At 47.3% G+C, this 15,975-nt stretch overlaps 1 protein-coding gene across 2 annotated transcripts in view; it reads right to left on the bottom strand.

The window, feature by feature from the left end:
* Positions 1-15,975, bottom strand: part of TINAG (tubulointerstitial nephritis antigen) — a 227,874-nt gene that overhangs the window by 15,972 nt on the left and 195,927 nt on the right. The window contains exon 10 of one of the 2 annotated variants that reach the window (XM_073675422.1): positions 6,877-6,916. The exons of the other annotated variant lie outside the window; for it this stretch is intronic. Coding sequence (XP_073531523.1) covers positions 6,877-6,916 — 40 coding nt within the window. The remainder of the gene's footprint in view (positions 1-6,876; positions 6,917-15,975) is intronic. 2 annotated transcript variants of the gene reach the window in all.

The following is a 15,975-nucleotide window of genomic DNA, read 5'->3' as shown; positions in this document are numbered from 1 at the left end:
TGAACACTTGACGGTCCCACGGTTGGCAAGTTGGAACTGTGAGATTCACTACGTGCACCACTGGTATTTTGTGGAAAAGCACATGTAAGATTCTGCAACAGTCTCTGCTGATACTCCTGCATGCGTGCATCCCTTTCTATGGCAGGAATAATTTCTGCAAATTTACTTTTGTACCGGGGATCTAACAGTGTGGCAACCCAGTAGTCAGGATTATTTCTAATTCTCACAATTCGAGGGTCATGTTGCAGGTAGTGCAGCAAGAAGGCACTCATGTGTGTTGCGCATCCAGGAGCACCAAGTCCCTGTTGTGTTGGTGGCGAGGTAACAATCATGCTTCCTTCCTCTGTCCTCTCCCCCCAACCTCGCACAACAGAAATGTGATCAAGGTCTCCCTCATCTGATGAGTCTTCCATCAGTTCGTCCTCCACTTCTTCCTGGGCTCCTGCACCTTCCTCACTAGTTTGGCTGCTACCATGCGCCCTGGTAAAACCATCTCCCCCACCCTCACATGCCTGCCGCCTTGGTGCTGCCGACCGTCTGGACCTTGCAGATGTTAGCCCTTCCGCATACAACTCCTCCTCCTCTACTTCCTCCACCTCCTCTTGTGCCACCACCTGACTCCGAATTCTGTTTAACATGTGCTCCAGCATGTAAATCACCGGAATAGTCATGCTGATAATGGCATCGTCAGCACTAAACATCTTCGTCGCCATTTCAAAACTGTGCAGAAGGGTGCATAGGTCCCTGATCTGAGACCACTCCTCCAGCGTGATTTGCCCCACCTCTGAATCTCGTTGGCCCAGGCTATACGTCAGAACGTATTGCACCAGGGCTTGTCGGTGCTGCCACAGTCGCTGCAACATGTGCAGAGTTGAATTCCACCGGGTAGGCACATCGCATTTTAGCCGGTGAAGTGGCAGGCCCAACGACTTCTGTAGAGATGTAAGTCGCTGAGCTGCGGGATGCGAACGGCGGAAGTGAGCACACAGCGACCGTGCCCTCTGCAGAAGGCCATCTAGTCTGGGATAGTGGGCTAAAAATTGCTGGACAACCAGGTTCAACACGTGAGCCATACAAGGCACGTGTGTGACATTGCCCCGGCGAAGGGCCGCACCCAGGTTTGCAGCATTGTCGCACACGGCCTTCCCTGGTTTCAGGTCCAGTGGAGACAACCATTCATGAAATTGGTTCTCCAGAGCTGACCACAACTCCTCAGCTGTGTGACTCACATTTCCCAGACATTTCAATGTAAAAACCGCCTGATGACGTTGAGCCCTACTGCCAGCATAGTAAGGAGGTGTGCAGGATCCCTTCTGCGCAGTTAGAAAGCTTGTGGCATGACCAGACAGGCTTTGGGTGCAGGTGGAAGACCGAGAGGAGGTTGAGGAGGCAGAAGCAGTGGAGGAAAAATGACATAAAGAGGATTGACGCACAACTCGTGGGGACGGCAAGACTTGGACAGCAGCCCCTTGTCCTGCTGTCACCATAGTTACCCAGTGCCCAGTCAGCGACATGTAACGCCCCTGTCCATGCCTACTCGTCCAAGTGTCTGTGGTGAAATGCACCCTGTCACACACAGAGTTTCTCAAAGAAGCGGTGATGTTGTGTGCGACATGCTGGTGGAGCGCAGGCACACCTTTCTTTGAGAAGTAGTGCCGACTGGGCATCTGGTACTGGGGCACTGCGACGGACATAAGGTCTCAAAAATCCTCTGTGTCCACCAGGCGGAAAGGCAGCATTTCTGTAGCCAAGAGCTTGCAGATGGTGAAATTCAACCTCTTAGCTTTCTCATGGCTAGGAGGAAATGGTCTTTTACTTGTCCACATCTGAGGGACCGAGGGCTGGCTATTGTGCTTAGACGGGGTTGATAAGGGTGTCCCCGGCAAACTGCCGGTCTGTGAAGAAGATGCAGGCGGACATGTTAGGTTGCCTTGATCCAAAGGTGGTGCTATCGATGTCGGACAGCGCTCAAGACCAGCTGGTGTTACCACCTCCAAAGAAAATGATGACCTGCCAATCACGCTGGCTGTTGCGGGTAAAGAGGTGGCAGGTCTGCGCCCCAAAACAGGTGTGACTGCTGTCCCCCCAGTCACAGAGGATGAAGAGGCCGCGGATGCACAAGATATGGCAGACGGTGGTTGGCCCGGCCGGCTAGACCGCATTGTAGCACACTGAGCTTCCCACTGCAACTTATGCTTCATGTCCATGTGCCGGTTCATGCATGAAGTACTCAAACTATGTATTTTTTGGCCTCTACTTAGCTTTTGCTGACAAATGTTACAGATAACACGAGTTGGGTCATCTTTATCGATCTGAAAAAATGCCCAGGCTATGCAAGGCTTAGCACCCATGCGACCTGAAGAGCCACCACGACTTGTGGTGAGAGGCAGAGTTGTGTTTGAGGATGCAGTTGTTGACGTGCTTCCAGTACTACGTCTCTGTCCAGGAAGGCGCAACCTGACCTCGTCGTCACTAGCATCTTCCTCCACCTCCTCTGCTGACCTCATCTCTTGGCTGACTGTGGGTTGACAGTAAGTGGGATCTCCGACCTCATCATCATCACCCTGTGCGTTATCACACCCGTCGTCCTCAGAGCCAACCTGTTCCTGCCCTGACAAAAAACTAAAGTTGTCGCTCCAATCAGGTATTTGAGTCTTATCATCGTCTTCCTCATTGTCTCCACCAACAGGAGTTACAGTTTGGGAATGAGGGTCTACATTATGGTCAGAACCTTCTGCGTCTGGTCCTGGATCCGACTCATAAAGATTCTGGGCATCAGTGCAGATCATTTCCTCGTCTGGATTCACAGAAGCGCTGGAGTCGACCTCTGATTCCCAGGCTATAGTATGAGTAAACAGCTCTGCAGACTCAACCATCTGTTCTACCTCATACTCAGACGGGCAGCTGGAGATTTGGGAGCTGTGAGGAAGCAAGTGCGATTTGGGTGACACCTTTGAGGACTGGAGTATTTGTGATGTTGAAGTTGATGTGGAGGAGAGCCCACTTAAAGGAGCACTTGATATCCGTTGAAGCACCTGCTGTTTTTGTGCCTCATCTGGAATTTGTAGCGATTGGCGTGGCCGTAAGAAAGGGATCTTATCACATTGTCCGCTAAAAGAAGTAGACATTTTAGTTTGGCTGGAAGATGGTCTTTCTTCTGCACCTACCCCACGGACACAACCTTTTTTCCCCTTCCCAACACGCCTATTCCCCTTTCCACCAGCAGCAGGCCTTTTTCCACTCATTTTGGTGGTTAACTAATTCACAACTCTGGAGTTGTTTGCACAAAAAAACAATGGATGGTAACCGAGCAGAGCTGAGTGGCCAAACTGTGGTATTAGGCCAAAACTATTGGCTGGGTTAGATGCAGAAAAAAATTATTTTTAATTTGCAACCTGATGGAGGTCAGTATAGATGGACTAATAGACCAAGTCCCACACACCGCTAGAAGCCCAAATATTTTTTCAGAGCTAGATGCAGAAAATTTTTTTATTCAATTTGCAACCTGATGGAGGTCAGTATAGATGGACTAATAGACCAAGTCCCACACACTGCTAGAAGCCCAAATATTTTTTCAGAGCTAGATGCAGAAAAAAATTATTTTTAATTTGCAACCTGATGGAGGTCAGTATAGATGGACTAATAGACCAAGTCCCACACACCGCTAGAAGCCCAAATATTTTTTCAGAGCTAGATGCAGAAAAAAATTATTTTTAATTTGCAACCTGATGGAGGTCAGTATAGATGGACTAATAGACCAAGTCCCACACACCGCTAGAAGCCCAAATATTTTTTCAGAGCTAGATGCAGAAAAAAATTATATTCAATTTGCAACCTGCTGGAGGTCAGTATAGAAGGACTAATAGAACAAGTCCCACACACTGCTAGAAGCCCAAATATTTTTTCAGAGCTAAATGAAGAAAAAAATTATTTTTAATTTGCAACCTGATGGAGGTCAGTATAGATGGACTAATAGACCAAGTCCCACACACTGCTAGAAGCCCAAATATTTTTTCAGAGCTAGATGCAGAAAAAAAATATTTTTAATTTGCAACCTGATGGAGGTCAGTATAGATGGACTAATAGACCAAGTCCCACACACTGCTAGAAGCCCAAATATTTTTTCAGAGCTAGATGCAGAAAAAAATTATTTTTAATTTGCAACCTGATGGAGGTCAGTATAGATGGACTAATAGACCAAGTCCCACACACCGCTAGAAGCCCAAATATTTTTTCAGAGCTAGATGCAGAATAAAATTATATTCAATTTGCAACCTGCTGGACGTCAGTATAGAAGGACTAATAGAACAAGTCCCACACACTGCTAGAAGCCCAAATATTTTTTCAGAGCTAAATGAAGAAAAAAAATATTTTTAATTTGCAACCTGATGGAGGTCAGTATAGATGGACTAATAGACCAAGTCCCACACACTGCTAGAAGCCCAAATATTTTTTCAGAGCTAGATGCAGAAAAAAATTATTTTTAATTTGCAACCTGATGGAGGTCAGTATAGATGGACTAATAGACCAAGTCCCACACACCGCTAGAAGCCCAAATATTTTTTCAGAGCTAGATGCAGAAAATTTTTTTATTCAATTTGCAACCTGATGGAGGTCAGTATAGATGGACTAATAGACCAAGTCCCACACACTGCTAGAAGCCCAAATATTTTTTCAGAGCTAGATGCAGAAAAAAATTATTTTTAATTTGCAACCTGATGGAGGTCAGTATAGATGGACTAATAGACCAAGTCCCACACACTGCTAGAAGCCCAAATATTTTTTCAGAGCTAGATGCAGAAAAAAATTATTTTTCATTTGCAACCTGATGGAGGTCAGTATAGATGGACTAATAGAACAAGTCCCACACGCTGCTAGAAGCCCAAATATTTTTTCAGAGATAAATGAAGAAAAAAATTATTTTTAATTTGCAACCTGATGGAGGTCAGTATAGATGGACTAATAGACCAAGTCCCACACACTGCTAGAAGCCCAAATATTTTTTCAGAGCTAGATGCAGAAAAAAATTATTTTTAATTTGCAACCTGATGGAGGTCAGTATAGATGGACTAATAGACCAAGTCCCACACACCGCTAGAAGCCCAAATATTTTTTCAGAGCTAGATGCAGAAAAAAATTATATTCAATTTGCAACCTGCTGGAGGTCAGTATAGAAGGACTAATAGAACAAGTCCCACACACTGCTAGAAGCCCAAATATTTTTTCAGAGCTAAATGAAGAAAAAAAATATTTTTAATTTGCAACCTGATGGAGGTCAGTACAGATGGACTAATAGACCAAGTCCCACACACTGCTAGAAGCCCAAATATTTTTTCAGAGCTAGATGCAGAAAAAAATTATATTCAGTTTGCAACCTGATGGAGGTCAGTATAGATGGACTAATAGAATGATGCCATGCCCAAAAGATTTTACTTCACTAGGTGCAGTAAAAAAATTGGTATTCTATACACAGGTGGTATATCTTGCAACACAGATAGGCTACTCCACTGACTAACACACTCTGCAATAGGCCAAAAAGGATTAGCTTTTGCTAGATTCAGCCAAATGCTGTGAAAAAAACTTGCACAGTACTGGCACAGACCTGCCTGGCAAAAACTGATAGGAACTGATGTAACCTAGTCCTGAAAAGGACTCCAATTACAATTAGTCTTTACTCCCACAATCTATCTATTTAAGAGCACAGACCTGCCTGATAAAAGTCGTAGGAAATGCTGTAACCTAGTCCTTAAAAGGACTGCAATCACAACTATTCCCTACTCCCAAGCTATCTGTATATTTGTGCGAAAATTGGCTTGAAATTAACAAGGTATAGCGCACACAGCAACAGCGGTGCCGTCTAACACGCAGCTGCAGCAGTGAGAAAATGGTGGCGACGGGGAAAATGGCTTGGTCTTATAGGGCAAGGACATGTGACATACACTGCCAATCACACATGCCCTTGCTTGTGTGAAAAAAAGCACTTCGCTCCGTGTGTGCGCTGCTGATAGGCTGACAGATTGCACCTCCCCACTGCAAATGCGGGAAAGAGAAAAAAAAATGGAGATCTTCATTGTTCCTGCAGAGATCCATCCCCTGCCCCTCCCCCCACCCCGCTGTACACTCAAACTGCGTATTAACATTAATTTTCATCATTACTGAGAAAAAATCCAGTTATGATTTTGGTGCACGAACAGTTATCGAACATAACCTCGAACAGCCGAATTTTTCTCAAATTGTTCGTGTTCGCCGACCGGCTCGAACACCGCCCAAAACAGCTCGAATTTGAGATTGGCGAACAGTTCGAGTAGAACAACGCTCATCTCTACATAGGACCAGTCAAAGGCATGAACAGCTGAACAGCATTTTTTCTTTCTTTCTTTTTCTATATTAAAACATCACTCCATCATTCCTTTTTATTTTACCAGTGGAATGAAACTTCTAATCAAAGGTCACTAACCCGAGTCTTATACTCACTTGCCACCATCTTCCCCTTTTATCACTGCTTCTCCAGTAGGTCTTTGGCAGTTTGTGACCTGCCAGATCACTCCAGTGTTTTATGGAGAGAGCTGGAGGGCAGTCTTCAATGCAATTTTATAAGAGCCTTGTTCTGGCTCTCATGGACTCGAATTGATAGCTTGTGACATAAATTCTGACTTCCAGCCAGTCAGAAGTTTAACTCACAAGATGGCGATGCAAGACAGGAGTAGTGCCGAAAAAAGGTGAAGACACAGAAGGGTGAGTATAAGACCGGGGGAGGGGACCTTACATTAGAAGCACTACTCCAGCACTGAAAAAAAAATGCTGGAGATGTGGTTTAATTATCAGTTCATTCATCTTAACCTTTATTTTAAAGTTTCACCTAACTGAGAAACTTACCCAAAATTTTTCATTAGTTGGTCTTCGTAGAGCACCCCATCTTAAAAAAGATAAAACATCATAAAATTAGCATAGAAAATAAATTGTTATCAGATGAAATGTGTTAATATTTATTTTTGCAATGCATTATTTTTTAGTAGATTATTACAGTATTTAAAGTGGTGTTCCAGAGTTTTTTAAATGCTTTAGATTGCTTTGAAATAATATAAGAAATTATACTCACCCTCCATAATCCTCTGTAGCTTCAGGTCTGACACATACCTGGTCTCCTCTGTCTTTGATATCTACTCTAGCCCTCGACACAGCAGAAATGGCCAAAAATGTCTGCTCAGCCAATCACTGGCCACAGTGCTGACCTGTCTCAGCCAGTGATTGGCATAGTGAGAATTTCTGGACACTTCCAGTGTTGTCATTGGTCACTTTGGAGCATTTAGATATATGTTTTACAGCAAAAATTGACCATTTTTATGTACGAGTTTTCTAGGCATTCTCCCATGACCTGTGAAGAGATTAGTGTGCACGGAGGAGCCGTAGGAACTGTGACCACCATCCATTTTGAATGCTGGACTTTGTGTTATCTATATAAAGATAATTACTAGTGTTGAGCGAGCACTAAAATGCTCGGGTGCTCGAAGCTCGGGCCGAGCTCGCCGTGATACTTGGGTTCTCGACCCGAGCAACAAGCCCAATGTTAGTCTATGGGAGACTCGAGCATTTTTGGCGGTGGCACCCCTGGCAGTCTTTTAAAAGCCTAACAAGTGCCCAAAATGATAGTGACAGTGCTCAAATGACATGGGGACAGCATGGGGATCGCCCCAGGAAGCATTTATAACCCCCAGGTCACTGCTGTCAACAACGTGGTCAGAGGTATTAAGCCACTTTTACGGGCTCACAATAAAACGTTCAAAAACGAAAGTGAAACTTTTTTCCTGTGAAATATGTTAAGGAACATCCTTTCCAGGGAAAAGACTTGTGTATAAGTTAAAATAAATGACCAAAAACAAAAATACTCCTCCACACCTTCGGCTATGTTCACAAGTAGCATTTTTTATGCGTTTTTGCACTTTTGTATTGCTTTCAACTATGACAAATGCATTCACCGGGAAATGTCATTTTAACATTTTACAACCTTATCTGGCCATGTGTTGTGTGACACAAGCATAAAGTGCTGAAAAGACATGGGAACAGCATGGGGAAGACCCCTGGAAGCATCTCTGACTCCCAGGTCACTGTCTAAAAGTGTGCCCATCATAAGTGATCCTTGCCGCATCAGAAGATGCAGACTTGCAACTATCCCCATGCAAGTTCTAGTCCCAGGGCAGTGTTCAATTGTACCTCCCCCATTCCTTGCAATACAAGCGCAAGTATCCAGCCTGCCACCCACCCACCCCCAGGCTGCAATACCATACTGATTGCTTGCTTGAACTTGAAATTGGGCCTTTTAGGCATGTGGAGGCGGAATCTGGCCACCACGTCATGGCTGTGTTGGCAGCCTGGAATCCATACTCAGTCCCCAGCCGCCCGGCGGTCGGGTGTCCATACTCGATCCCCAGCCGCCCCGTGGCCGGGTGTCCACACACTGTCCCCAGCTGCCTGGGGGCAGCTGGGTGTCCATAAACGGTCCCCAGCCGCTATTATTTCTCCTTGGAACATCCCCCCACAAACTTTTCTTAGCCCGGCCTGCTTTAGGCAGCATTGGACGAGCCCACCAGAGAACCAGACTCCTCCGGTGGGCCCTGACTTCTCCATCGGTGGAGTTGAGAGTGCCAAGGTGAGGAGCATGATGATGATGACAGAAGTTAGCATCTGCTATGTTTTCTTTTAATGCAAGTGTAAGTGTGCAGCCTGCCACCCACCCACCCCCAGACTGCAATTCCATACTGCTAGATTGCCCTCGAAATGGGGCCTTTTAGTTTAGAGGAGGCCGAAGCTTGCCACTACCTCATGGCTGTTTCGGCAGCGAGGTATCCATACTCAGTCCCCAGCCGCCCCTATTTGTCCTGGTGTGCCTTATACATAAGATTAAGCGTGTATACCAAAACATTACCTGTGCCCTCCCCAGTGCATTTAGTGGGAAGGAGAGCCTATTCCGCTGTAGTGTGTGCATGCCAAACCCCTGTTCATGGTACATGCGAAGATGCCTCCCACTTGCACCTGTCATTGCAGTCTTGTAACTATCCCCATTCAAGGCTTGTCCCAGGGCAGTGTTCAATTGTACCTCTCCCATTCCTTGCAATGCAAGCGCAAGTATGCAGCCTGCCACCCACCCACCCCCAGGCTGCAATACCATACTGCTTGCTTACTTGCACTGAAAAATTGGGCCTTTTAGGCATGTGGAGGCGGAATCTGGCCACCACGCCATGGCTGTGTCGGCGGCCTGATATCCATACTCAGTCCCCAGCCGCCTGGTGGCCGGGTGTCCCCGCTTGCTCCCCAGCCTCCAGGGGGTGGCCGGGTGTCCATACTCAGTCCCCAGCCTCCCCTATTAGTCCCGGTAACCTTTCCCACACTTTTCTTAGCCTGGCCTGCTTTAGGGCAGCATTGGCCGAGCCCACCGGACTATCAGACTCCTCCGGTGGGCCCTGGCTTCTCCATCAGGGGAGTTGAGAGTGCCAAGGTGAGGAGCATGATGAGGATGATAGAAGTTAGCATCTGCTTTGTTTTGTTGTAATGCAAGCGCATGTATGTAGTAGCGGCTAGGCCTGAGGTGGTCAGCGTTTTGGCGCATATCCTACCTCCTCTGAGGATTGCTGGATGTTTTCCTGCTACTATCCAAGTTCTATGACTCCCGTTAAAACAAAGCTTCAGGTGATAAATGATGGATGAGGTAGTGGCAAAGGAGAAAGAGCAGGAGGAACAGGGACCATTCACATCAATATCAGGCCAGTCAACCAGATATGTCTTGTAGGATATGTTTCTGTAACAAAAGGAGCGGTTCGGCTACACAGTTATAGGGCATACATTGAGTGCAATGCCTACCAAAAATTTCGAGGCACTCCAATGCCCCTTGGAAATGACATGGAGGTCAGAGGGCGTTAACTAAACCTTTTTTTCCATTTATAGCAACTGGGTCTCCTGTGCACTGCTGGCCTAAGCAGTGAAAGGAAGGCTTTCCAAAAATTATGAGGAACTGCAATGCCCCTTACAAGAGCCATGTGTGGCACCCCAGGGGTCTGGTCACCACAGTAATAGAGATATTATGTTGGAGAGCAAGTGGGAGGTTTCCTGGTCAGGATCCCTTAAACATGCAACATCCTCCTGCCCCAGTCCAGGGAGGGGAGAATTCTGCCCTTATAAACTGGATCTGGGGCCTGGTTGAGTGAGTCAGAGAACAGAGAACAGTCAGAGTCAGAGTGAGAGCAAGGGAAAGTAACAGCAAGGAGCTCTGTAGGAGCTAGGAGCTAAAGACCAGGGGCTGGAAGCTGAGCAGTGCTCGCCCTGGCTGAAGACAATAGGAACCGGACACAGGAGTCCGAACCTGTGAGGACTTATATATCCAGCAGCAGAAACCAGCCGGCAGGGGATTTCAGTTCCTCTGGCCATAGAATCCCGGAGGCTCAGTCACAAGCAAGGGACCAGCACCGCCGTCATGGAGCAGAGGCTAACAGAAAGCCCCAAGTCACCAGCCATACGGGTGAGCACTACACGGTACACTCAGGGACGTGGGCTACTTCTACTCGCTTACAGCAAGGTAGCCAGGAAGAGTGCAGACAGACGGGGAGGCCTACAACTCCACCTGGCCAGGGGAACTCTTGCTTGCTCACAGACTGACCAGGCCTCTTATGCTAGCCAGTACTCCCGGGAGGGTCTACCTTATAATCATCAGTAAAGACCCTGAACTGCACTGCAAAGCCTCTGAGTCGTTCCTGCTGCACTCATGCACCATCACCTTCATCATCCACACTCACTGCCCTGAGGCTATCCTCCTCCCGTGGGGAGTTATCCCATTCTCTGCTGTGCACACAACACCAGCCTCAACGGTCTGCCTCGCAGCGGTGGTACTCCCTGACCGCAATCCACGGGTGGCGCAGTCGGACAATTAACCTCAAAACCTAAGAAAGACTGCCACTGGTTTGACCAGCCTAAGCCACGGGACCGGGTCACTGCCACGGAGACTACAGACCCCAGAGACCCGGCACCGGGTATCCCACACACGTGTACACACGGCCCAGGGGGCGCATCACATGCAGTACAGCATATTACAAACATAAGTCGCATTATTGGGGAGTGGGTGTCCCATAGTATTTGCTTATGCCTTGCAAGCAAAAGCTGCCAAAAATTAGGACGGAGCAACTTGCAATGCCCCTTACAAGAGCCATGCAGTACAGCATATTACAAACATAAGTCGCATTATTGGGGAGTGGGTCTCCCATAGTATTTGCTTATGCCTTGCAAGCAAAAGCTGCCAAAAATTAGGACGGAGTAACTTGCAATGACCCTTACAAGAGCCATGCAGTACAGCATATTACAAACATAAGTCCCATTATTGGGGAGTGGGTCTCCCATAGTATTTGCTTATGACTTGCAAGCAAAAGCTGCCAAAAATTAGGACGGAGCAACTTGCAATGCCTCTTACAAGAGCCATGCAGTACAGAATATTACAAACATGAGTCCCATTATTGGGGAGTGGGTCTCCCATAGTATTTGCTTATGCCTTGCAAGCAAAAGCTGCTAAAAATTAGAATGGAGCAACTTGCAATGCCCCTTACAAGAGCCATGCAGTACAGCATATTACAAACATAAGTCCCATTATTGGGGAGTGGGTCTCCCATAGTATTTGCTTATGCCTTGCAAGCAAAAGCTGCCAAAAATTAGGACGGAGCAACTTGCAATGCCCCTTACAAGAGCCACACAGTACAGCATATTACAAACATAAGTCCCATTATTGGGGAGTGGGTCTCCCATAGTATTTGCTTATGCCTTGCAAGCAAAAGCTGCCAAAAATTAGGACGGAGCAACTTGCAATGCCTCTTACAAGAGCCATGCAGTACAGCATATTACAAACATAAGTCCCATTATTGGGGAGTGGGTCTCCCATAGTATTTGCTTATGCCTTGCAAGCAAAAGCTGCCAAAAATAAGGACGGAGCAACTTGCAATGCCCCTTACAAGAGCCATGCAGTACAGCATATTACAAACATAAGTCCCATTATTGGGAAGTGGGTCTCCCATAGTATTTGCTTATGCCTTGCAAGCAAAAGCTGCCAAAAATTAGGACGGAGCAACTTGAAATGCCCCTTACAAGAGCCATGCAGTACAGCATATTACAAACATAAGTCCCATTATTGGGGAGTGGGTCTCCCATAGTATTTGCTTATGCCTTGCAAGCAAAAGCTGTCAAAAATTAGGACGGAGCAACTTGCAATGCCCCTTACAAGAGCCATGCAGTACAGCATATTACAAACATAAGTCCCATTATTGGGGAGCGGGTCTCCCATAGTATTTGCTTATGCTTTCCAAGCAAAAGCTGCCAAAAATTAGGACGGAGCAACTTGCAATGCCCCTTACAAGTGCCATGCAGTACAGCATATTACAAACATAAGTCGCATTATTGGGGAGTGGGTGTCCCATAGTATTTGCTTATGCCTTGCAAGCAAAAGCTGCCAAAAATTAGAATGGAGCAACTTGCAATGCCCCTTACAAGAGCCATGCAGAACAGCATATTACAAACATAAGTCCCATTATTGGGGAGTGGGTCTCCCATAGTATTTGCTTATGCCTTGCAAGCAAAAGCTGCCAAAAATTAGGACGGAGCAACTTGCAATGCCCCTTACAAGAGCCACGCAGTACAGCATATTACAAACATAAGTCCCATTATTGGGGAGTGGGTCTCCCATAGTATTTGCTTATGCCTTGCAAGCAAAAGCTGCAAAAATTAGGACGGAACAACTTGCAATGCCCCTTACAAGAGCCATGCAGTACAGCATATTACAAACATAAGTCCATTATTGGGGAGTGGGTCTCCCATAGTATTTGCTTATGCCTTGCAAGCAAAAGCTGCCAAAAATTAGGACGGAGCAACTTGCAATGCCCCTTACAAGAGCCATGCAGTACAGCATATTACAAACATAAGTCCCATTATTGGGGAGTGGGTCTCCCATAGTATTTGCTTATGCCTTGCAAGCAAAAGCTGCCAAAAATTAGGACGGAGCAACTTGCAATGCTCCTTACAAGAGCCATGCAGTACAGCATATTACAAACATAAGTCCCATTATTGGGGAGCGGGTCTCCCATAGTATTTGCTTATGCTTTCCAAGCAAAAGCTGCCAAAAATTAGGACGGAGCAACTTGCAATGCCCCTTACAAGTGCCATGCAGTACAGCATATTACAAACATAAGTCCCATTATTGGGGATTGGGTCTCCCATAGTATTTGCTTATGCCTTGCAAGCAAAAGCTGCCAAAAATTAGGACGGAGCAACTTGCAATGCCCCTTACAAGAGCCATGCAGTACAACATATTACAAACATAAGTCCCATTATTGGGGAGTGGGTCTCCCATAGTATTTGCTTATGCTTTCCAAGCAAAAGCTGCCAAAAATTAGGACGGAGCAACATGCAATGCCCCTTACAAGAGCCATGCAGTACAGCATATGACAAACATAAGTCCCATTATTGGGGAGTGGGTGTCCCATAGTATTTGCTTAGGCCTTGCAAGCAAAAGCTGCCAAAAATAAGGAAGGAGGAACTTGCAATGCTGGCACCCTGGTGGTATAGTGGTGGTGGAGGCTGAGGATAAGGAGAAGAAGATACAACAGCCGAAAGGAGGACGCGTATACCCATGTGTGGGTGTGAAGCGGTGCATGTGAATACACCTCCCGAAATAACACAGTGGATTTGACTTTATGTTACTCTGCTGTCATTTGGTGGTGATGAGAAGTCTGGCCCAATCCAGCCCTTGTTCATTTTGATAAGGGTCAGCTTGTCAGCATTTTCAGTTGACAGGCGAGTGTGCTTATCAGTTATAATTTCCCCAGCGGCACTAAAAACACGCTCCGATAACACGCTAGCGGCAGGGCAGGCCAGGACCTCCAAGGCGTACAGAGCGAGTTCATTCCAAGTGTCCAGCTTGGATACCCATTAATTAAAAGGCACAGAGGAATCATGGAGGACTCTGGTACGGTCGGCAAGGTACTCCCTCACCATCTTTTGAAACTTTCCACTCCTTGTGAGAGTACCCTGCTCCTCAGGGCCTGTAAGCTGGGCGGGTGTCAGAAAACTGTCCCAGAACGTTGACAGTGTTCCCCTGCCTCTGCTGGATTGGAGTTGCATCTCTCTCACCTGTACGCCTTGGTTGGGCAACGAACTGTGACCTCTGCCGCTAGCGTGTTCAGATGGGAATTTTTTTAAGAGTTCTGCAGCAAGGGCCTTCTGGTACTGCCCCATTTTTGTAGACCTCTCCACCTCAGGAATAAGAGAGTGAAAGTTCTCCTTGTAGCAGGGGTCTACAAGTGTCAGCAACCAGTAATGACTGTCACCCAACATTTTGACAACGCTAGGGTCACGGTTAAGGCAGCGTAACATAAAGTCAGCCATGCGTGCCAGACTGGTAACGGGCAAGATTTCCGTGTCCTCACCAAGATGATGACTGACCATGCTCTCCTCCTCCTCTTCCTCCTCCCCCCTGTCCTCAGGCCACCCACGCTGAACCGACGGTATGACACTTGCACAGGTACTACCGTCTACAACGCATGACAGCAGCTCCTGTTCTTCCTCCTCCTCCTCCTCCTCCTCTCCCTCATTGTCCCCCAATGCATGTTGGGATGAGATGAGGCTTGGCTGTGTGTAATCGCCCGCTATGGCTTCTTGATCCATCTCATCATACTCTGGCTGCAATGTCTCCTCTTTAATTCTCTGCAGAGAGCGTTGCAAAAGACAGACAAGTTGGATGCTGACACTAATGATGGCGTTATCACCACTCACCATCTTGGTGGCGTCCTCAAAGTTTGTCAGGATGGTACATATGTCAGACATCCAGGTCCACTCCTGAGGTCTTATGTGTGGAGTCTGACCTGAATATCGACTGCCTTGTTGCAGCTGGTACTCGACAACTGCTCTCTTCTGCTCACAAATCCTTTGCAACATGTGGAGGGTAGAGTTCCAACGTGTGGGGACATCACACACCAGTCGGTGTGCCGGAAGCTGCAAACGCTGCTGCAACACAGCAAGGGCGGCGGAAGCTGTAGCCGACTTGCGAAAATGCGCTGACAGGCGGCGTACTTTCACGAGCAGATCTGGCAACTCGGGGTACGATTTAAGAAACCGCTGAACCACGAGGTTAAGCACATGAGCCAGGCATGGTACGTGTGTGATCTCACCACGCCTCAGAGCCGCCACCAGGTTACGGCCATTGTCACACACGACCATGCCTGGATGTAGGTTCAGCGGTCTGGCGACAGATCTGCCTGCTCTTTCACAGCAGTCCACAACTCACAAGCAGTGTGAGGTTTATCACCTAAGCTTATGAGTTTCATCACAGCCTGTTGCCGCTTGGAGGAGGCAGTACTGCAATGCTTCCAGCTTGTAACTGATGTGGTGATATCTGAGATGGAGGCTGAACATGAGGAGGAGGAGGAGGATACACAGGAGCTGTACACTGTGGGGGCAACTCTGACTGACATAGGGCCCGCAATCCTCTCTGTGGGGAGGATGTGTTCCGTCCCAAGGTCCGACTGGGTCCCGGCTTTCACTATGTTTACCCAGTGTGCCGTCAGAGAGATGTACCGTCCCTGGCCACAAGCACTTGTCCACGTGTCCGTTGTCAGGTGGACTCTCACAGTAACTGCGTTGTTGAGGGCACGGCAGATGCTTTGGGACAAGTGCTTGTGTAGTGCGGGGATGGCACACCGGGCAAAATAGTGTCGGCTGGGGACCGAGTACCGAGGGACGGCCACCGCCATAAGATTGCGGAAGGATTCCGTCTCCACCAGCCTAAAAGGCAGCATTTCCAATGCAAGCAGTCGTGAAATGTGCGAATTTAGGACTGTGGCCTGTGGGGCGTTAGCTGCGAATTTCCGCTTTCATTCAAAGGTCTGGGATATGGACAATTGAACGCTGCGGTGGGACGTGGTCATGGATGTTGATGCTGTTTCTTGAGAAACT

Source organism: Phyllobates terribilis, unplaced genomic scaffold (genome assembly GCF_046119375.1).
Source record: "Phyllobates terribilis strain yellow unplaced genomic scaffold, ASM4611937v1 Scaffold_3__8_contigs__length_932513732, whole genome shotgun sequence".
Classification (NCBI taxonomy): domain Eukaryota; kingdom Metazoa; phylum Chordata; class Amphibia; order Anura; family Dendrobatidae; genus Phyllobates; species Phyllobates terribilis.
This window is presented reverse-complemented; position numbering and strand designations above follow the sequence as displayed.